Source organism: Eutrema salsugineum, unplaced genomic scaffold, assembly GCF_000478725.1.
Source record: "Eutrema salsugineum unplaced genomic scaffold, Eutsalg1_0 scaffold_2, whole genome shotgun sequence".
In the NCBI taxonomy this organism is placed as follows: Eukaryota; Viridiplantae; Streptophyta; class Magnoliopsida; order Brassicales; family Brassicaceae; genus Eutrema; species Eutrema salsugineum.
In genome coordinates, this window is record NW_006256829.1 from 1,070,857 (window position 1) to 1,091,836 (window position 20,980).

The window sequence follows — 20,980 nt, forward strand, 5'->3', positions numbered from 1 at the left end:
AGGGTATTGAGGATCCTATTCATATTGTTCGAATCCTCCCGTATATGTTTAGTTTTGACAAAACCTGGACGGACATTCCTTTTTTTTTATTTTTAGGTCGGTTCAAGTTTTTTTTTTTGGTCGGTTCAGGTTTGAGTATATGTAAATAACTAAATGTGTATACTTTGTATATATCTAACTAAAGATAAGATTTGAAAAAAAAAAATTGGTTTATTCAATTTAACATTGGCTTGGGGTGCATAATATTAAGGTTCAATTGAAGTTATTTAGTATACAAATTTCTAGTCCATTAATTTAAAATTTGGTTTGATTCGGGTTAATAAACCTTGGTTCGATTGCCCATCCCTGCTTTTGACTATTTGAACAGGTAAGTTTTAGTTTTAAGAATTTTGAGAAACTTTGCAAGTCAAAATACCTTTCTACACACATTACAGGTAAAATAGACATAATAGGTCATTGTAAGAACAAAAAAGAAGAAACATCATGATATCATTGCAAGAGAAAACAGCAAGTCTTCACTTATTTTCCAGTTTTGTTGATTAGTCTTGCAGATGATGTTCTTCACGGTCCTTTGTTTTCTGAAGCTGCAAAGCTGTCGAAAGTCATAAAACAATGGAGAGACAAAGTAAAGAAAATAGTTTTATAAGACTTTTTTAACCTTACGGAATTTTGAAAACTGTGTATTAAGACATTTTGTTTGTCTCAGTGCCCTGTAGCCGAGAGTGTCTCGAAAGCTTGCACCAATAACTGAACTTTAAGTTTCCGAGCTGGTGTTAGCTTCGAAACCACGTCTTGAAGCGCGTTATCGACCATCCATTCCTCCCCGTTTCTCTTGTTTTGAGTTTCTTGATGCCTTAGATTCACCTTTTCCGGTTCAGTTCCCGGGTTCGACGGCAAGAACCGAGGCTCCCTCGGGTTGAATTTCCTAACATTCTCTAGCGCTTTGACGAATCTCCTTAGTAGAATCACTCGTTTGAGGTTGCCCCATCGGTTAATCCTCACTTGCGAGACCGGTAAAGTTTCGATTTTCTGTCTTGCTTCTCCTTGGATGAGGTTCTGATCTTGACTCTCTTCAAGAGAGATTCCATCTATGACTTCTCCTAATAGCTCCACTGCTTCACTTTGGTAAAGTTCCATCTTTTCACCATCCACATTTGCGTCTTCCTTCAATTCTCCTTCTTCTTCGTGTTCCTCTTCTCGTGTTTCTTCAGGCAATGCTTGGTTTCTCTCGTTGTCTTCCATCTGTTTGCATAATAACCGCCACAAGCCAGAACACTGTTGTTTCTCCTCCAAATCATTGGCTACACGATCAAGTTTTGTAGTCTCTTTGAGATCCTCTTGTAGATTTTTCAATCTTCCTCTTATAATCTCAGCATTAGCTTCGTTTTCACTCTGGACCGTCATAGAAGAAATGCTGGATTGACGAGAGATATTCCTGGATGCTGTCGCTGAACCTGGAGTGGAACAATTCCCAATATCTTGTAAGCTTATAGTGTCAAACGCTTGTGCGAGAAGAGAGACTTTTCGTTTCTGAGACGGTGCTAATGTCGATATGGCTTGTCTCAGAGCATAGTCAAGCATCCATTCCTCTGAATTCCTCTTCCCTCCTATTTCTTGATGCCTCAAACGGATCTTCTCGGTTCCTGGATCAGGTTCCCAAGGCAAAACCCGAGGAGTCTTGGGGCTGAGTCTTGTCATGCTTCCTAAGTCGCTCACAAACCGCTTTAGAAGAATGACTTTCTTCACATTATTCCATCCTTTCACTCTCTTCTCATTAAACTTTTCTTTGAAGGTGACCGGCTCTTCACTGACTTGAGAGTTTCTTTCGAGTACTTCTTGATCCGTAGTTATATCGCTGTCCATAGATTGATCATCCGATGAGTTGTCCGGAATTTCAGAGAGAATCTTCTCAAGCGCTTCTCGAACAAGTGTAACTGTGCCGCTCCTTCTCGCATCAATCTGAAGACCATCATCACATTCACCTTCAACTGAAGCCACTGAGTCACCATTTGCAGAATTAGTTTCTTCTTTCTCTGTTACCATGTGTTTATAGATGAGCTTCCACATTCTCGAATCTTTCTCTTTCTCAACCACGATTCGCTGTTTAAAATTGCTGATACGAGGAAGTAAATTTCTGGATTTCCTCGGCGTAGAATCAACATCCTCTTCTCCTTTCAAGTCCTTTTGATGTACCTGAAATCTTGAATAGACATTTGCAATCCTCTGCTCATCTTTGTTGATTTCACTATCTTCCTCTACTCCCAGTGTTCCTTCTTCGCTAGTTTCAACATTGTTCCGGGGAGTATCAACCTTCTCTTCTTGTTTCAAATCCTTTTGATGTACCTGAAATCTTGAAAAGACATCTTTGATCCTCTGCTTATCTTTATCTTCCTCTAGTCTCGGTGTTCCTTCTTCGGCCGTTTCATCCTTGTTACGAGGTATATCAAAGCTCTTGGATTGCTCAGGAGTCTCCTGGCCATCAAGGACTGTATCAAAGGCCTGCACTAGGAGTTCTACTTTCTTTCTCTGTATAGGTGCCAATCTTGATATAGCTTGTCTCAGAGCATAATCCAGCATCAGTTCCTCTCCATCTGTTCTTCTTCGCTCCATTGTTGATCGATGTATTAGTAATACATTTTCTGCCCCCAATTCAGATTCAACAGGTAGATTCCGCAACTTTCTCGGATTAAAAACCCGTACTTTCTCCAAACTTTTCACAAATCTTTTCAAAAGTATAATCTTTCTCAGGCTGTTCCAGCTTCTTTTAGTCTCTCCATGAGCTTCTTTCTCCTCTTTAAGAGAGTTAGATGATTCCGAAACAACCTCTTCATCATCAGACGACGAGTCAGGAATTTCCGAGAGAATCATTTCAAATGCTTGCTGAATCGATTTAACAGCTGCAGGATCATTATCCTCTTCAAAACCTGTCATCTGATCAGTTCCGTACTTGTGTTCTTGCTCAGTTTCATCACGCCTTGTCTCGTTGCTGTCTCTCTTAATCATGTGCTTCTGTATCAGGTTCCTCCATGTAGAAAGATTTTTCTTTTCATAATCTCCTGTCTTCTCTTCTTCTTCTATAGATGACCCCAATACTGACCCATCTAATTCTTTCTCCACAGCAAGATGGTGACTTGAATCTGCCATTGGTTCCAAAGATTCACCAGATTTTATACCAATAGACAGAGATGATGACGCTTCGCTAGTTGACTTAGTTTCTTCTATTTCTGGTAAAACTTCTAGTTGATCAGCAGTGTCTCTCAAGATCGTTTTCGAGTTCACTGCTTCGTTCTCTTCTCTTCCGGGACTTCCAAGATCATCATGACCTCTAGAGCCACCATTCATAGGAATCAAAGATTCAAAAGCTTTGACAAGATGTTTAACTTTCCTTTTCTGCGATGGAGCAAGTGTTGAAATGACTTGCCTAAGGGCATGATCAAGCATCCATTCTTCTACATTCTTCCTCTCTCCAATCAACTCTCTTCTCAACCGCATTATTGTTTCACTCTCTTCAACATCAGACAACTTACGCCTCTCTCTTCGGTCCAACGACTTGAGAAATCTCTTGAGAAGAATTACCCTTTTCAAGTAACTCCAGTTCTTGGCACCTCTCTTATGATCAGATTCTTCTCCCATATGAGAAGTAGAAACAATTACAGACAAATGTGTGTCCCTTCGTTCAATAGGCTGCATATCCGAGGCAGTTGAGTCACTCGAATCCTCCCCAACATCATAGTCTTTCGCCAATTCACCCTCTAAAGTATGATTCTTTGTAATAGAAATATCATCTGACGAGTCATCATCTGTGATTTCTGCAAGTATCTCATCAAACACTTGCTTAACAAGCTTAACAGTATCATTCCATACAGTTTCTGTATTCTCTCCACCCTCTTCTCTACAAACTTCCTCAATATATTCCATGATTTCTTCACTTTTCATTACCTCAACCTTCCCATTATCTTTGTCAAATTTTCCATCTGAACCATCCATAATCTCCGGTTTAGATTCTGTATCATTCCATACATTTTCGGTTTTCTTTCCATCCTCTTCTCGCATTTCTCTAGAAGAACCTTCTCTGCAAACTTCCTCATTATCTCCCACAGTTTCTTCACACCTAGTTTCCTCGACCATTCCATCATCATGATCGAGACCTGTCACAGTATTCTCACATATATCTTGCCATTGAGCGGCGTTTTTCTCTAAGTCTTTGTCAATGCTTCCATCTGGATCATCCACAATCTCTGGTTTAGACTCCTGAACACATTCTCCTCTAGATGATGCACCAGTTTCCACTGGATCCATTCCATTAATATTATCAACATCTACCATCACCGTCTCAGTAGATCTTCCGTTCGATTCTGAATCATTTGCACAATTCTCCGAGCTGGAAACCTCTTCTTCAAACACATCTTGATTGGATTCTCCATCTGGATTATCATCATCCGCCTGCTTTGATTCTTGATCAGTCACAATCCCACCGCCTAAAGGCCCTCTCTTTCTACTCAAAGTCCGCTTCAATAACACCAAACGCCGGTTCACGCTCTTCTGCCTCTTCAGAAACTTCCTCCTCATCGACACAAACCGCTTCAAAGACGAACTGTTATCCGCAGCGTGGTTATGGCGGCGACCGTGCAGAGAACAATACCTATAATTGCAAACATCATTACTCTTCTTAGAAGAAGAAGAACCTTTCATAGCTGAAGAACATGTAGCCTTAAGCAACCCATTGTATCTCAAGCTTGATATTCTCTTTAACCTAGCCACTTCAAGATTCTTTTCAACATTCTTGGAAGCAGAAGAGCTCGTTGGTCTCAGGTAGTGAGGCTCTAATAACCTTAAATCGTCCCTGGAAATTGAATCAAGATTCTTCTTCCTCAGCATTTGTCTCGAATTTGAAGTTAAACGCTTGATAGATCTCATCTTCTTCAATCTATGTCCTCCTCCTAAAGATAGTTTCCTCGTTGACTGTCTCCTAAGAACCTTCATGCTTGAAATTCGAGAAAAACTCCTCAAATTCGCTCGTCTCCTCACCGACTTTGAACTTTCCTGAGATCAGAATTCACCAATATCCAGATCTCAGATTCTAGGTAAATCTAATGAGCCATTGTTTCCGACTAGAACAGAGAGAAAGAAAATAAAAAGAGAAGAGATGTGAGACTTGCCTGGTCAATCTCCTCGTTAATGTTATCATCAGATGATTTAGAGTGAGTGCTGGAGTCATCAGACATATCGGAAGAAGAGGAATCATCAGACTCGGCATTGTAGCCGGAGAAGATGGCCGGAATCTGATCAACTGTGAAATCAGAACCGGAGAAACCGAAGCTGGGCAATCGAGAAATCCTGATGGGTTTCTTGCACATCTTCCTCTCTCTCCTTTTAAGCTCTCTTCTGCTGCTTTTACTTGAGCTCTCCCATTTCTCCGCGAACATCGGATTCGACATTTTCTGTCTCAAGCCGTGTTTGAAAAATCGCCCACTAGACGATTAATCGGCCGCTTAGGCGCGATTATGCCTCCGCCGCGATTTTAGACTAGTCGGTCTGGTCTCAAGTGTCGAGCTTTATTGATTGATTTTTAGCGGAAATCTCTCTCTGTTTTTTTTTAAAAAAAAAAAATCGTCAAAAAGGGATGATCAGATTTCACACAATTGCTATTGATATGTTAATCTCGATTCTCTCTGTTCGTCAAGATCATAACTTTGTTTTCAATTATTGGTTTCATTCGTGTTTGAACACTCTTCGAAGATGATGAGAGTCGTCGAAATTGAATTTATTATTTTTCTTGCCGAAGTTGAATTTTATAGCACCCCTCTGGGCTCTGACGGACGGAAATTATATATATATATATATATATATATATAATGACGAAGTCAAAATTCGTTTAAATAAATGAATAAAATGTTACTGACCTAGTTTATTTTTGGTAAATTTATAAATAATGCATAGTTTAATTTCTGGAAATTTATAAAGAGAAATACCCATTTATAAATTCAAATCCATCTTTTTCAGTTTTAGAATATTACACGTTGCTGAATAGTGAACACTACTCATCTAAGAAGTTTTTTAAAAATTAAAAAAAAACTTCAAGATTAATTAATTGGACAAATAATTGTATAATTGTAACTTACGGCAAAAAAAAATGCCTGTTGTAACTTTTTAAGAGTTTATGTCAATTTCTCTCCTTGATTAAACGTACGTGAAATAAATACATATTAGGGGTTTTCGTTCTTATATATGCACATCAGTTTTTGTTGAGATATCATAATTCAGAAAAGAAAGAGCGTTCATTGACTAAAAGTCTAAAACTACTAAATTGAAATTGCATTAATGAAATAAGGAAAATAACATGAATTTATTTATGCAGAGAATTAATTGGACAATGAATGTGGTTGTTAGTTCGATATTTATTCATTGTAAAGAATCTAGAGATATATTCCAGTTAACCGATATTGTGAGACAAACAGAAAACGCATACTGTATTTATACTGTAGACAGTAAATACTGAATATTAATCACTGAGCATGTGAGCTGTGTTCCAAAGTTTATATATGTTCAAGATTCCACTAAATCTTTCATTGCCGATGTAGAAAATCATCATTCTAATGGATGTAGAAAATCATCATTCTAATGATCTAGTAATCAGTCAATCAAGGTAGTAAAATCCTACAAACAAAAATCAAAATAAATAAAAACGCGTAAATGTAGGACCCAAGAAACATGTGTTTGATGACACGTTAACCACGTGACTTCAAATCTCTCCGAAATCACCGCTTTGATCGGATTGTTCTTATATGCTCTAATTGTATCCCAAAAAATTCTCAAGTAGACTCTTGTAGATTGAGAACACTATCAACGGTAAGCTAGTAAAAATAATCTACCAATACAAATCTGAAACAATTAAAGCAATATTCACACATTCTTTAACAATTGATCTTGGCATATATAGAACGAACAACTTTCATACTTCGCTACAATCCTACAAGCATAGACAAAGGTAAAATATAGATAAGTCTGCAACACTAAAAGAATTACAAAAAGAGAAAAGAAGAAGAGAGTTACAAAAGGCCAAAGCCATAAGAAATCCGAGGGTTTTTGAATTTCGCCCCGGCATGAACAAATCCACAAGAAACAAATCAGAACGTCTTCATATTTTGAGGTATCAATTCTGATTTACTTTTAAGATGGGAATCCTAAAGGTGACAAACACAACTCTCTGATATGTTTGGCTTGATACATGTTGCATAGAACTGATGTTGTTATAATTCAGGTTTGTTTTATTTGTTATTATTTCGAATTCTTAAAAACATATTCATGTTACATATAAGAATATATATATATATATATATATATATATATTGTTTCTCTTAATTAGTTCTGAACATCTGTGAAAAAAGATAACATAAAATTATCAGCAAATAAATTGTTGTTCGATCGTGTTGGCTGTACAATTTGTTCAGATATATATGCATGACAACGAGATTGACAAATGTATAGATCATCCCCTTATACAAGTCTAAAAAGTTAATCAGTTGGCAGTAAGAAAAATACTAAAAACTTATCATCGATTCAATGTATTAAAAAAAGATCCCAAACAGTCTGGTAATCGAAACTCTTAACTAGTTCCTAGGATCATAATATAGATGCATAATAATCAAAAGGACAGAAATAAAATTTAAACACCATATAATGTATTTAGAAATCCTGTAAATAATCTTAAGAAAATCCAGTTGATCGTTAACAAAAACGAATCAGTTATCTCGATATTGGTCATCCATTAGACCTTCAATCTACGTGGTCGTGTAAAATCATGAGGAATAGGTGCTGGACTACCTCTTGGAACTTTTGGAGTCGGGCTCCAAGAACCATAATCGTCGTGAAAAACTTCTTCCCTAATCGTATTTCCTTTTGCTGAATCTTGTTTCACCGAGGAATCAACCGGAAAACTTTCTCCGGCCACGGAAGTCACCACCATGAGGACTAATGGAGCAACGATAAGAAGAAACCTCACGTGGTTGATACGAAGCGCCATGATTTGTGACTGATTCAACTAGCTAGCTAGGGCTCTTCAGCTTCTCTCTAGATATTTATTTTTGTCTTTCATAATGTGTCTTAATTGGTAGAATATATTCGTGTCCATCATAAATTATAGTGGGGTAAAATTAACAAGAATCGTAATATACGTTTTCCATATACTAGAGTCCAGTGCATGTTACCATATATATTCGCATGCATATATTATGTGAGTTGTATATGGAATTACAACCCCGAGTCGAAGATACAACCACGGCCGGTTTCCATCATTTCGATCATCAATGTCGAAATCCACTCAAATACGACAATTTATTGATGATAAAAATGGAATTCTAAATATTCAAAAGATGTAAAACAGAAAGAATATGATTGGACCCAAGTTTAAACAAGGGAATTACAAAATGTTAGTTTTCCAAAGTTTGGAAAAGTTAATTTCGTCACAGTTTTTAAGCTTTTTTTTTTTTTCTTTTTATGAATCTAAACCTTAACCCTAAATTTAAAATTTCAAAAATATCACAAACAATAATGTAAAAATACTGTTTACTCTAAATAATTTAAAATAAAATTAAAACACAGCGTTTGGAGAAGCAAAAAAAAAAAACTCGGCGTTCAGAATAAATAATCGATCATTTAACTTGAAACTACAGGTTGTTTAGTCTTTCCACATGACAACACCATGATGTTTTAGTTTATAAAAACAAACCACCATGATGTTTTACACACCACGTGGGAATTGCGTAAATCTTATCCAACGACCTTTTTTGTTTGTTCTCTCTCTCTCTCTCTCTCGCTTTCACGTTTATCCAAAAAAGAAAAGAAAAAAAAAAGAAGCCGTCGTGATCGGCCATTTCTCGGCCGAGTCTGAGTCACCATTATCGCCCTCTCTTATCCCGTCGCGATTCCCTATGCAATCTTCTTTTATTTTTATTTTTTATTCCCCTGTAAATAATTTACGTCTCTCTCTCACATTTCTCCTCAATTCCCAAGTAAACTCTCTGCTTCACGTCTCTTCTTGCTTCTCGATTTTGTTCTGACCAACCAAGTTCCTGGCTCAGGTAATTTGCTTGTTTTCTAATTTGATCTGGTTTCCGATCACGGTGTTTGTTATGAATCTCCGCGCTTTCTCTGTTGGCTTCAAATCTCTCTTTTTGTTTCCTGGGCTTTTGATTTTTTCGCTAAGAAAGCTCGAGTTCATGATCTCGTCGGAATCTCCTTTCGCGATTTGCAGCTTTATTTACACACGCAGAAAAAAGATCATACTTTTCTTAAAAATCAGTTTCCTTTGCTCGATTTTGATTTTGCCAGTTTCGTTTTGGTAGTCAAATTTGGGGAAACAAAAATGCTGACTCGGTTTCGAATACTAAGAATAGATCATGACTCGTGTTCAATAAATCCGTGAGTGTTCATTTAGTACTCATGTATCTGTTTACCTTTGCAGTGGAAGAACACAAACCATCCACAATGGATATAAGTAACGAGGCTAATGTTGATCCATTTTCAATCGGACCAACCTCTATCATGGGTCGGACCATCGCTTTTAGAGTCTTGTTCTGCAAATCAATGATACAGCTTAGGCGTGATCTCTTTCGTTTCTTGCTGCATTGGTTCCTTAGATTTAAGCTGATAGTATCACCGTTTGTATCCTGGTTCCATCCCCGGAACCCACAAGGGATCTTAGCAGTTGTCACAATCATCGCCTTCGTGTTAAAACGATACACAAACGTGAAAATAAAGGCGGAAATGGCATACAGAAGGAAATTCTGGAGGAACATGATGCGCACTGCTTTGACTTATGAGGAATGGGCTCATGCTGCTAAGATGCTAGAGAAGGAGACACCAAAGTTGAATGAATCTGATCTTTATGATGAAGAATTGGTTAAGAACAAGCTTCAGGAGCTTCGTCATCGTCGCCAAGAAGGATCGCTCAGAGACATCATGTTCTGTATGAGAGCTGATCTTGTGAGGAATCTCGGTAATATGTGTAATTCGGAGCTTCATAAAGGGAGGCTTCAGGTTCCTAGACATATAAAAGAGTATATCGATGAGGTCTCTACTCAGTTGAGAATGGTCTGTAACTCTGACTCAGAGGAGCTTTCTTTAGAAGAGAAGCTTTCGTTTATGCATGAAACACGGCATGCCTTTGGTAGAACGGCTTTGCTTCTGAGCGGTGGGGCTTCTCTTGGTGCGTTTCATGTAGGTGTGGTTCGGACTCTGGTTGAGCATAAGCTTTTACCTCGGATAGTCGCAGGTTCTAGTGTTGGATCCATAATTTGTGCGGTTGTGGCCTCAAGGTCTTGGCCAGAGCTACAGGGTTTCTTTGAGAACTCCTTGCATTCTTTACAGTTCTTTGATCAGCTCGGAGGTGTTTTCTCAATCGTGAAACGGGTAATGACACAAGGCGCTCTACACGATATCAGACAGTTGCAGTGTATGCTTAGAAACCTCACATGCAATCTCACATTCCAAGAAGCTTATGATATGACAGGAAGGATACTCGGGATAACAGTTTGCTCCCCAAGAAAGCACGAACCGCCTCGGTGTCTCAACTATTTGACATCGCCTCACGTGGTTATATGGAGTGCAGTGACTGCTTCTTGTGCTTTTCCCGGTCTATTTGAAGCTCAAGAATTAATGGCTAAAGATCGAAGTGGAGAGATCGTGCCATACCATCCACCCTTCAATTTGGATCCAGAAGAAGGCACTAAATCATCTGTACGCCGGTGGAGAGATGGTAGTTTGGAGGTTGATTTACCGATGATGCAGCTCAAGGAACTGTTTAATGTCAATCATTTTATTGTGAGCCAAGCCAATCCTCACATTGCACCGTTACTGCGTCTAAAGGATATAGTTCGAGCTTACGGTGGTAGATTTGCTGCTAAGGTATGTATTCTGCATAGTTAACTCTGTTTTTGTCAGACTCTGTTTCTGATATAACCTTATTTTCTGCCTTTTTAGCTTGCGCATCTAGTGGAGATGGAGGTTAAACATAGATGCAACCAGGTGTTAGAGCTCGGTTTTCCGCTCGGTGGACTCGCAAAGCTTTTTGCTCAGGAATGGGAAGGCGATGTAACAGTTGTAATGCCTGCTACTCTTGCTCAGGTTCTGATCCAAAACCTGAATTATTGAATTTTCTTTGATTAAAGTCAGAGGCTTTGGAGTGGCTAGATTCTTATTATTTTTTGGATTTTTTTTTTTTTGCAGTACTCGAAGATTATACAAAACCCGACTCATGTCGAGCTTCAGAAAGCTGCTAACCAAGGAAGAAGATGTACTTGGGAGAAGCTCTCAGCCATTAAAGCAAACTGTGGGATCGAGCTTGCGCTTGATGAGTGTGTAGCTATTCTTAACCATATGCGCAGGCTCAAGAGAAGCGCCGAGAGAGCCGCTAATGGTGGCACGTCATCGTCTCATCACGGATTAGCTTCAACCACCAGATTTAATGCCTCTAGAAGAATCCCATCTTGGAACGTCATTGCTCGAGAGAACTCAACGGGTTCACTCGATGACCTCGTAGCTGACAATAATCTCCACGCGTCTTCAGGAAGGAATTTAAGCGACAGTGAAACCGAAAGCGTGGATTTGAGTTCTTGGACGAGAACTGGTGGACCTTTGATGAGAACAGCTTCTGCTAATAAGTTCATGGATTTTGTTCAGGGTCTCGATATCGACATTGCATTGACCAGAGGATTTAGTAGCAGTCCCAATTCCCCAGCGGTTCCTGGCCCGTTTAGTCCAAGCTTTAGTCCGAGCTCGAGATCCATGGTGGCTCATTCCGAGGGCGAATCTGAGAGGAGGGAACCAAACAGCATTGGAGCAAACACTTCAAGCATAACAGTTACTGAAGGTGATCTTCTACAGACCGAGAGAACGAGTAACGGGTTTGTGTTAAACGTAGTTAAAAGAGAGAACTTGGGAATGTCTACCGGGAACCAGAATACTGAGCTACCGGAGAGTGTACAGCTCGATATACCGGAGAAGGAGATGGATAATAGCTCTGTTTCAGAACATGAAATAGACGAAAAAGATGATGATGAAGAAGAAGAAGAACATAACGGCTCGGTTCCGGTTACCGTTTCTTCAGAAGATTCCGGTTTACAAGAACCGATGTCTGGTAGTGTTATAGATGCATAGACAGATTGATTGGAGCGAAGAGATTCTCAATTGATTCAGATTAGATTCTTGTTTGACACGAGTTTGGAGAGTTTTCATAGGGTTATTAGTGCCTTGTAAATAGTATAAGGTGCGTGTTGTGTATGTTTTCATTGATTATTGTTTAAATTTTTTCTTATTCATTTGTGGAATTGGATTATATCTGTAAATTTCAGAAAAAGAAAAGAAATAAAATATTGATAATGTTACTCTATTGGTTTCAGTTTATAGATTGGAAAACAGGGCAATTACCCCTGTATATATATAGCAATTTTTTAACAGTTATTAAAGAAAACATGTAAATTTTAAAGAAACGTAAGAAATCATTTATTTTTGATGGTATAAAGGTACTTACATAGCAAATATTGTGAAGGATTGATAGGATAAACTTAGTATTTAGAATGAAAAAAAAATTGTATTTTGTAAACTTTTAGCTAATTACGCTATCATTTTTTCCCCCATTAATTAAGTTTACCAATACATTGACTTGACCAATATATGTTTCCATAACTACCTCAAAAATGTTGAATAGATTAAATCAGATTAACGTAATTTCCGTTACATTCAATGTATAGACGAGACCAAAAAAAAAAACTCAATATAAACAAGCCTACAATCAACCCAAAAAATGGCTTAAAGCTGGAAGCAAAACCTTGAAAGTGGAAGAGTAGTTCAACAAGTGATTGTTGTATTGTATCCGCACACGAGGTTATTTAGGTAAATATATCTAGGTGGAGTTCGGAGATTCTTGTTTGAATAGAGGTGAGATCGATATGATGTTTTCGAGGTGATATTACGAGGTCAAGTAAACGAGGTAAGAGTTGAAGATTTTAAGTATCGAGTGTTTTAATCTCTATTTCAGATTACGGATCCCGTAATAAATGAAGTTACAGGGCTATTTATAGTGTTCAAATTAGGTTACATCTCGGTCAGAGTAGCTTGGGCGGCCGAGCAGATAGACCTGATCGACCGTCTATTAGAACGTCGTGCTGGCGAGCTGTCGACGTGGCAAGCTGTCCCATCCGTGTCGAGGTGGCGAGCTGCTCCTTTGATATAAAATGTCATCTCCCCGAACGACCTCGTTTCACTCTCGCGCATGGGTTTGGTGGTCTTCGATTTTACTGGGCTTTCATTTCGCTAACGGGCCTAAATGAAATTACGAAAAGGAGGCTGTGCTCAGCCCACCTACAACAGTGATTTATGGCACAGGTAAATCAACTTTGAGCCAAAATTTTGTGATCTGCTCACCGAAAAGTGTTAAGAACAAAAGAACTGATGAAAATAACACTCTTTTGGTGATGGGTATTCATCAGAAACTTTGAACTTGAAGAAGATAAGGGATTCTAGTGTTTTATATGGTGATGCGAAGCAGCAATCCCCAAAAATATATCTTTTCTTCTTTATTGATTGTAATGTCATGACTCTAGCAAATATAATTTGCTTTTTTAAGGTTTTGTTGTATTCTTCGCTTATTTGGTTCCGTGTTATTCCGAGTGTTCAACAACTCGTTGCATAACAAAGACACTAGTTCTCAAGTTCAAGAAATCTCACTCACAAGTCACAAGTCACAAATCACTTGAGGTTTCAAAACAGTGGAGAAAAACTTATTAAAAGGAGTTCTACAAAGATACAGCAGGCTTAATGCTCTGTCTCAAGGCAAAGACATGTCTTTAGCTAACTGCAAAATAAAGGATCAAGAGGTACAGATACTTTTGTGTTTTTTGTAAAGCCAAATAACAAACTGCAACTTTCAAAACAGAAAATACAGTTTGATTTTCCTCTCTCGAAACTGTATAAAGCTCTCAAGTAACCTATGAATTTACAAAGCTCGAATTTTTCACATTGACAATATGCCCACGACGGACACGGAATTGAAGACAAAGAAAATGGAAAATTGCAGAGAGAACAGTAATCTATCCGAAAACAAGTTGCGCGCGTTGCGCGCGTTTGGCCTAATTCGTGGGTTATATAGTCCATCGATTTTGCCCATTTTTGGCCAAAATTTAAAAGTGAGCGAGTAGCCTGCGTTTTACATTATATGAGATTGTCGTTTTGGTGCTTATTTTGAGCAAATAGTAGACATGTTGCTAGCTCTATATTATTAACATCACTTTATATAGTTTGCGTTTTGTTTGTTATGAGTTGTCGTTTTGCTTTTTTTTTTTTTTCTCTGTGTTTGACCATTTTTATTTCCGATCGGTTGTTTCTCATATTTACGTTTTGCTCTACGCCTACACGAATACTCTGGTTTTCGATGAAGAAAATATTCAAGTATCAGCCGACACAGCTATGAACACGATTTCCAAATGTTTTTTGTAATCCTGAGCTAGAAAGCTGTTGGTTTTCTTTGGTTGAATATGATCTTCCGCTTGAAAGGATTTCTTATAATATGATTAAAGATGCAGAAGACAAGAGATTGATTTACTCCCGGAAAGGTACAAGTCCTTGTTTTACTTTTTTCGGCACTAAAAATCAGACTAAAAGTCCAAGTTTTTTGGTGATTTACTTCAGAACACAATGATTGAGCCAACATCTGGTAACACCTGGATTGGTTTGGCGTTTGTCGGGGAAGCTAGGTGGTTACAAAGTAGTGCTCACAAAATGCCTGAATACTGAGCTACCAGAGAGTGTACTGCTCGATATACCGGAGAAGGAGATGGATAATAGCTCTGTTTCAGAATATGAAAGGGACGAAGAAGATGATGATGATGATGAAGAAGAACATAACGGTTCGGTTCCGGTTACCTTTTTTCAGAAGATTCCGGTTTACTAGAACCGATGTCTGGTAACACCTGGATTGGTTTGGCGTTTGTCGGGGAAGCTAGGTGGTTACGGACATCAATAGTAATCATAATAATGTTGTTAACCAACGTTCAACGTTTTCAAAGTTTTCAAACGATTATAATTACATATAACAAAAAGCGTAATCATTATTATTGCACGAATTAATGTAAATCTGGACAGAATTACAGAATCGAATTGGCTGAACCAAACCAAACCGAACCAAAATTTGATCTATTTTACATTGAGATCCAGCCCATTAAAGCCCAAAAGAGAGTGATCGGATTTCTCTAATTTGTTCTCTTCCTCTCCCTCTCTACTCCTCCTCCGTCGCCGCCGGTGAACTATTCTCCACCCGAGTTTCAATCTCTGACCGAAATTCAGACGACACTTCAGTGAACTTGGCAATTCCATGGTTTTGCAGCTGAGAGTTCACTCTCTCTACAAACGTGGAATCTCCTTCTTTGTCTCTTCTTCTTTGAGGAATCTTAGTACGGCTTCTCTTCTTTTGAACTCCGACCAAACCACTGGTGAACCATTGGTGAAATCAGAGCTCGAAGCCCTAGTTCTCAAGCAATACTCCCATGGGAAGTTCTATAGTCTCGTTAAAAACGCCGTTGCTTTGCCCTCCGTCCTTCTCGCCGCCTGTCAGAATCTGTCTCTCGCTGCCAACTCGGGCGTTTCGTCCACCGAGTTAGCCGATTGCGTCTCCAGGAGGTTCTCAATCGAAGAAATGGGGCGCGAGATACGCGAGGGCAAGTTTGATATCCGTTCCTGTTGCGTCGAATTCGTCTCTTCAAGAGAAAATGGACGATGTGAATCTCTTGTTCTCCCTAATCTGAAACTGAAAGTGTTGATCGAAGCTATTAGGATGGTTCTCGAGATTGTGTATGATGATCGATTCGCGACGTTTTCGTATGGTGGGCGCGTTGGAATGGGTAGGCATACAGCGATTCGTTACCTGAAAAACTCGGTGGAGAATCCACGCTGGTGGTTTCGTGTTTCGTTTGCTCGAGAGATGTTCGATGATCGGAATGTGGATAAGCTCTGTGGTTTTGTTGGAGAGAAAATCAACGATGGTTTGTTGATTGAGATGATAAAGAAGCTGTTTGAGTTTGGGATTCTGCGAATCGAGCTTGGTGGATGTAACAGTGGAAGAGGTTTTCCACAAGAATGTGGATTGTCTTCGATCTTGATCAATGTTTACTTTGATGGACTTGACAAGGAGATTCAAGATATGAGGCTTAAGACGAAACTGAAGAATCCTCGTGTTAGTGATACTGGTGAGGAGGAATCGACATGTAATGTTTTCTTCAAGCCAGTAAATCTTTATGCAGTTAGGTATTTGGATGAGATACTTTTGATAACATCTGGCTCGAAAATGCTGACTATGGATTTGAAGAAGAGGATTGTAGACATTTTGGAACAGAGACTAGACCTGAAAGTAGATAGAGTGAACACAGCGATTCATAGTGCAGTGTCAGAGAAGATAAGCTTCTTAGGGATGTATCTTCAGGCTGTTCCACCTTCGGTTTTGCGCCCTCCTATGTCTGAGAAGGCGGTCAGAGCAATGAAGAAGTATCAGAGGCAGAAGGAAGTTAGGAGACTGGAGTTGAGAAATGCTAGGGAGAGGAATCGAAAGAAACTGGGCCTGAAAATATTTAGACACGTCTTGAAGAAACTCAAGCAGAGCAACGGATTCAGATGTGAGTATGAGATAGAGAATGAGGTCAGGGATGTTTTCCAGAGATGGGAAGAAGAAGTTATGCAAGAATTTTTGGGGTCTCTCGAGGAGCGCTGGAAATGGCATTGGCTTCTCACTAGAGGAGATTTTCTCTCTTTGAGACATATACGAGAGAAATTACCACAAGACCTGATTGATGCTTATGATGAATTTCAGGAGCAGGTGGACAAACATTTAGCACCAACCCAAGCTAAAAGGGTACTAGAGGATGAGGAGAGGAGAGTAGAGGAAGAAGAGGAACAGAGATATGCTGAGAGGACAGTTGAGGATTTGACTAAGTTATGCATGAAAGTGTCAGCTCCGGAGGAACTTATCAGAAAGGCTGTTAAATTAGTTGGCTTCACAAACAGCTTGGGCAGGCCACGGCCTATCAGCCACCTATTGGCTCTTGAGGATTCTGATATCATCAAATGGTATGCGGGTGTAGGGCGTAAATGGCTTGATTTCTTCTGTTGTTGCCACAATTATAGGATGGTCAAAATCATTGTAAGTTATCACATGAGGTTCTCCTGTATTTTGACACTAGCAGAGAAGCACAGATCCACTAAACGTGAAGCTATTAGACACTACACGAAAGATCTCAAAGTGTGTGATCTTAACGGGAGTGAAGAGGCGCATTTTCCATTGGAAAGAGAGGTTAAGATGATGGGAGACAAAAACCTTTCAGACCCGAGACCTGTGGACGGGACACTGTCATTGCTTTTGATCAGGCTTGCATCTGATGAGCCATTGCATTCTTGTGCTGCTAGTTTCTGTGAACGATCAGATACAATCATGTACCGTGTACATCTATTGCAAAACCGTTTGCATATCAACCCACTAGATGAAGAGAAATGGGTTCATGGCATGGGCACAATTCACTCAGCTTTGAATCGGAAATGTCTCCCTTTGTGTTCCACTCACATTAGTCATGTATACTTGGGTAAAATGACTCTTCAGGATGTCGATGGTAGTTCATTCGTCGATCTCAGGTGATATCTGTTACTTCCAAGTATGTTTATGTATCGTGTAAGAAGAAATGAGGTCAATACTCTGTTATAGTGAGTGGTTAAAAAAAAACTCATAACGGCACCCAGAATAATAATGAAAATATAGGGGTGAATGTATGAATATAAGAAGTTTTGGGACAATTTTGCAAAAGAGATGAAGAATTAAGTTGTATCACGTGTCCATCACATGGGTTGCCGACGGGAAGCAATAGGGGTAGAGCCGGAATGAATGTGAGATCTCTTCTTCGTCTTCTCTGTTTCTTTTCGAGGTTGAGCTTTGCGTGGTTTCAGTCACTCAATAGATTCACATAATTTCAGTAAGCAAAGTATAAAGAGATAATCAAAGAGCGAGCGAGCGAGAGTAGAAGAAAAGGTAGAAGAAGAAGAAGGAAGTGCGTGAGATTTGTTTAAGAATAAGAGAGGAATAAAAAGCCATGGGAGGTTATGTGTTGGGTTCGGCCAGATCGGGGCAAACGATGATGGTGGCTCTCGTGCTGGTGGTTGGATCATTTTTCGCCGGCTATATTTTCGGAAACAATTCACCTATTTACATTCCCCAAGCTTCTTCCAATTCTTCTTCTTCTTCTTCGCCGTCGCCATCTGGTTCGCTCTCTCCCCCTCTGTATTTTCAATGTTTCTCCTTTTTTCTGCATATCTTTAGATTTCCGTCCTTGGCTTAACCTCTTGGTTTTTGGAGCTAAATTGATCGAAACCCATTGGGTTTCTGTTCTAGATTGAGCGCTTTCTAAACTCATTTCGTCGAGGAACAATCTCTCAGTTTAGCTCGCTAGTTTCTTCTTTGATCCCATCAATTCGTTTTAGTTGGAACTTTTTCTTTCTGGGAATTCACAGATGCTGCTATTTTTTGCTTTTGCCCATCTGGATTAGGACATAAATCGATAAAGCAACAGTTTTGTGGTTGCAGGTCCATCAAGTTTTGCCAACAAGATAGCGCTTACTTACCGAAGAGCTCCTGTTGTGATCCCAGAAAGTGGAATGAATGTTTGTCCATTGGAGTTCAATGAGTATATCCCTTGTCACAATATCACTTATGTGCAACAGCTTCTCCCAAGCTTGAATGTTTCGAGAAGAGAAGAGCTTGAGAGACACTGCCCGCCACTTGAACAGCGTCTGTTTTGTCTGGTGCCTCCGCCAAAAGATTATAAGATACCGATACGTTGGCCGACCAGCAGAGATTATGTGTGGAGAAGCAATGTGAATCATACACATCTTGCTCAAGTCAAAGGCGGTCAGAATTGGGTGCACGAACAAGGTCAGTTATGGTGGTTCCCTGGTGGCGGCACTCACTTCAAACACGGAGCTCCAGAATACATCCAGAGGTATTTGAAATTATCACTTGTTTGGTTTCAGGGATTGCTTTGCAATTTTACGCAGAGGGAAGCTCATACCGGGTTTGATATGCATTTCTCTGAATCATTGTATGTAACTTCAGGTTAGGAAACATGACGACTAACGAAACGGGTGACCTACGTTCAGCTGGGGTTGAACAAGTTCTTGATGTTGGATGTGGAGTTGCTAGCTTTGCAGCTTATCTACTTCCTTTAGGTATACGGACAATGTCTTTTGCCCCTAAAGATGGTCATGAAAACCAAATCCAGTTTGCGTTGGAGAGAGGAATTGGTGCGATGATCTCTGCCATAGCCACCAAACAAATGCCATATCCCGCAGCCTCGTTTGATATGGTTCACTGTTCAAGATGTCGTGTTGATTGGCATGAAAATGGTAAGTCTCTTGTGTTGTGCATTCTATTTGTCAGTGCCTTGCTTGGTTTTGTATCAGTGATTGCCTACTAGTGCCAATAAATTGCGCTTGATTCTGCAGATGGTATCTTGATTAAAGAGGTCAATCGTCTTCTCAGACCCAATGGATACTTTGTTTATTCAGCACCACCTGCTTACAGAAAGGATAAAGATTTCCCTGTGATTTGGGATAAGTTGGTCAATCTAACTACCGCAATGTGCTGGAGGCTCATTTCCCGAAAGGTACAGACTGCAATATGGGTTAAAGAAGATGATGAGGCTTGCCTTAGAAAGAATGCAGAGCTTGAGCTTATATCTATATGTGATGTGGATGCTGCTTCGAAAGCTTCATGGAAAGTTCCTCTTAGAGATTGTGTGGACATTAGTGAGAACATAAAACAGAAACCCTCGTCTTTAGCCGAACGTCTATCGGCATATCCGACAAGTCTAAGAAAATTAGGTACATTTCTTATATTCAAATTCATTGTTGAAAGGACATTATGATCTGTTTGATTCCGTTAATTCACATGGAAAATTTTTCACCAGGTATCAGCGAAGATGAATTTACATTAGACACAAACTTCTGGCGAGAACAAGTGAATCGTTATTGGGAGTTAATGAATGTTAACGAGACTGAAGTGCGGAATGTGATGGACACAAACGCGTTCATTGGTGGATTTGCTGCAGCTATGAACTCATATCCCGTTTGGGTCATGAACGTTGTACCTGCTACTATGAACGATACCTTATCCGGAATTTACCAGAGGGGCTTAACCGGCGCTTATCATGACTGGTAAGCAAAGATGATCACTTTCTCAAAAGTTTGATCCTTTCTCACTTTAACTCTAGCACCAGTAGTTAAAAACATTTGTTTATGTGGTCGTAGGTGTGAGCCATTCTCAACATATCCCCGCACATACGATCTGATACACGCGGACAATCTCTTGTCTCACTATCACATCTACGGTGAAGGTTGTTTACTAGAGGACGTCATGCTTGAGATGGACCGTATCATACGCCCTCAGGTAATTAACATAGCATTAACCATAAGCCATGTTTTGTCTTATTGTTGTCACTGTCAAATGAATCATATGCCCGTCTCATCTTATTGCAGTGTCTGTTTTGCTGGAAGTAGTGTTTAATGCGGGTTTTGGGTTTGCAGGGATTCATCATTATTAGGGACGAGGAATCGATCATCTCAAGAGTCCGAGACTTGGCTCTAAAATTCCTCTGGGAAGTGGAGACACATGAGCTTCAAAATAAATACAAGAAGACACAAACTGTTCTGTTTTGTAGAAAGAAGTTCTGGGCGATCGTCTGAAACATCACGTTTGTCGATTTTTTTTTTTTTGTAGAAGCAAAGAACATAGAAATTCTTTCTTTTATTCTACTCTTTTGGTTTCTAAGCGAAAAGAAATTGAAGATTACTTATGTAACCCTTGTTCGTTGATTGATTATATATAATAGATGTACATGCTTTGTTGTTGAAGATTCAATCTTACGATTTAAGCGGAACGATTCTATTTCACGAG

General features: G+C 39.3%; 5 protein-coding genes across 10 annotated transcripts; 3 read left to right on the forward strand and 2 right to left on the reverse strand.

Annotated features, from left to right (window-relative positions):
* Positions 1–372: 372 nt before the first annotated feature.
* On the reverse strand, positions 373–5,736 carry LOC18016794 (calmodulin binding protein PICBP). 6 transcript variants are annotated; one of them, XM_024155703.1, is made up of 3 exons: positions 5,160–5,736; positions 664–5,043; positions 373–584 (listed from the first exon to the last, which is right to left on the reverse strand). In XM_024155703.1, exons 1-2 carry the CDS (start codon positions 5,436–5,438, stop codon positions 703–705), a joined length of 4,620 nt encoding a protein of 1,539 aa, XP_024011471.1. In that variant the 5' UTR covers positions 5,439–5,736; the 3' UTR covers positions 373–584; positions 664–702. The 6 variants fall into 6 exon arrangements, with proteins under 6 accessions (XP_024011471.1, XP_024011472.1, XP_024011469.1 ...); XM_024155704.1 differs by having other exon boundaries at positions 373–592; XM_024155701.1 differs by having other exon boundaries at positions 373–578; positions 659–5,043.
* A 1,921-nt stretch (positions 5,737–7,657) lies between these two features.
* Positions 7,658–8,061, reverse strand: LOC18016795. Its single transcript, XM_006398799.2, has one exon. It carries the CDS (start codon positions 8,021–8,023, stop codon positions 7,769–7,771), a length of 255 nt encoding a protein of 84 aa, XP_006398862.1. The 5' UTR covers positions 8,024–8,061; the 3' UTR covers positions 7,658–7,768.
* An 805-nt stretch (positions 8,062–8,866) lies between these two features.
* Positions 8,867–12,388, forward strand: LOC18016796 (triacylglycerol lipase SDP1). Its single transcript, XM_006398800.2, has 4 exons — positions 8,867–9,080; positions 9,464–10,905; positions 10,981–11,124; positions 11,227–12,388. The coding sequence occupies exons 2-4, from the start codon at positions 9,487–9,489 to the stop codon at positions 12,154–12,156; spliced, it is 2,493 nt and encodes an 830-aa protein (XP_006398863.1). The 5' UTR covers positions 8,867–9,080; positions 9,464–9,486; the 3' UTR covers positions 12,157–12,388.
* Positions 12,389–15,282: 2,894 nt separating this feature from the next.
* LOC18016797 (nuclear intron maturase 3, mitochondrial) lies at positions 15,283–17,926 on the forward strand. The gene has a single exon (XM_024155928.1). The coding sequence runs from the start codon at positions 15,368–15,370 to the stop codon at positions 17,672–17,674; it is 2,307 nt and encodes a 768-aa protein (XP_024011696.1). The 5' UTR covers positions 15,283–15,367; the 3' UTR covers positions 17,675–17,926.
* LOC112081427 (probable methyltransferase PMT7) lies at positions 17,922–20,926 on the forward strand. Its single transcript, XM_024155929.1, has 7 exons — positions 17,922–18,291; positions 18,614–19,028; positions 19,142–19,431; positions 19,531–19,908; positions 19,995–20,241; positions 20,335–20,473; positions 20,611–20,926. Exons 1-7 carry the CDS (start codon positions 18,123–18,125, stop codon positions 20,767–20,769), a joined length of 1,797 nt encoding a protein of 598 aa, XP_024011697.1. The 5' UTR covers positions 17,922–18,122; the 3' UTR covers positions 20,770–20,926.
* The last annotated feature ends 54 nt before the right edge of the window (positions 20,927–20,980 follow it).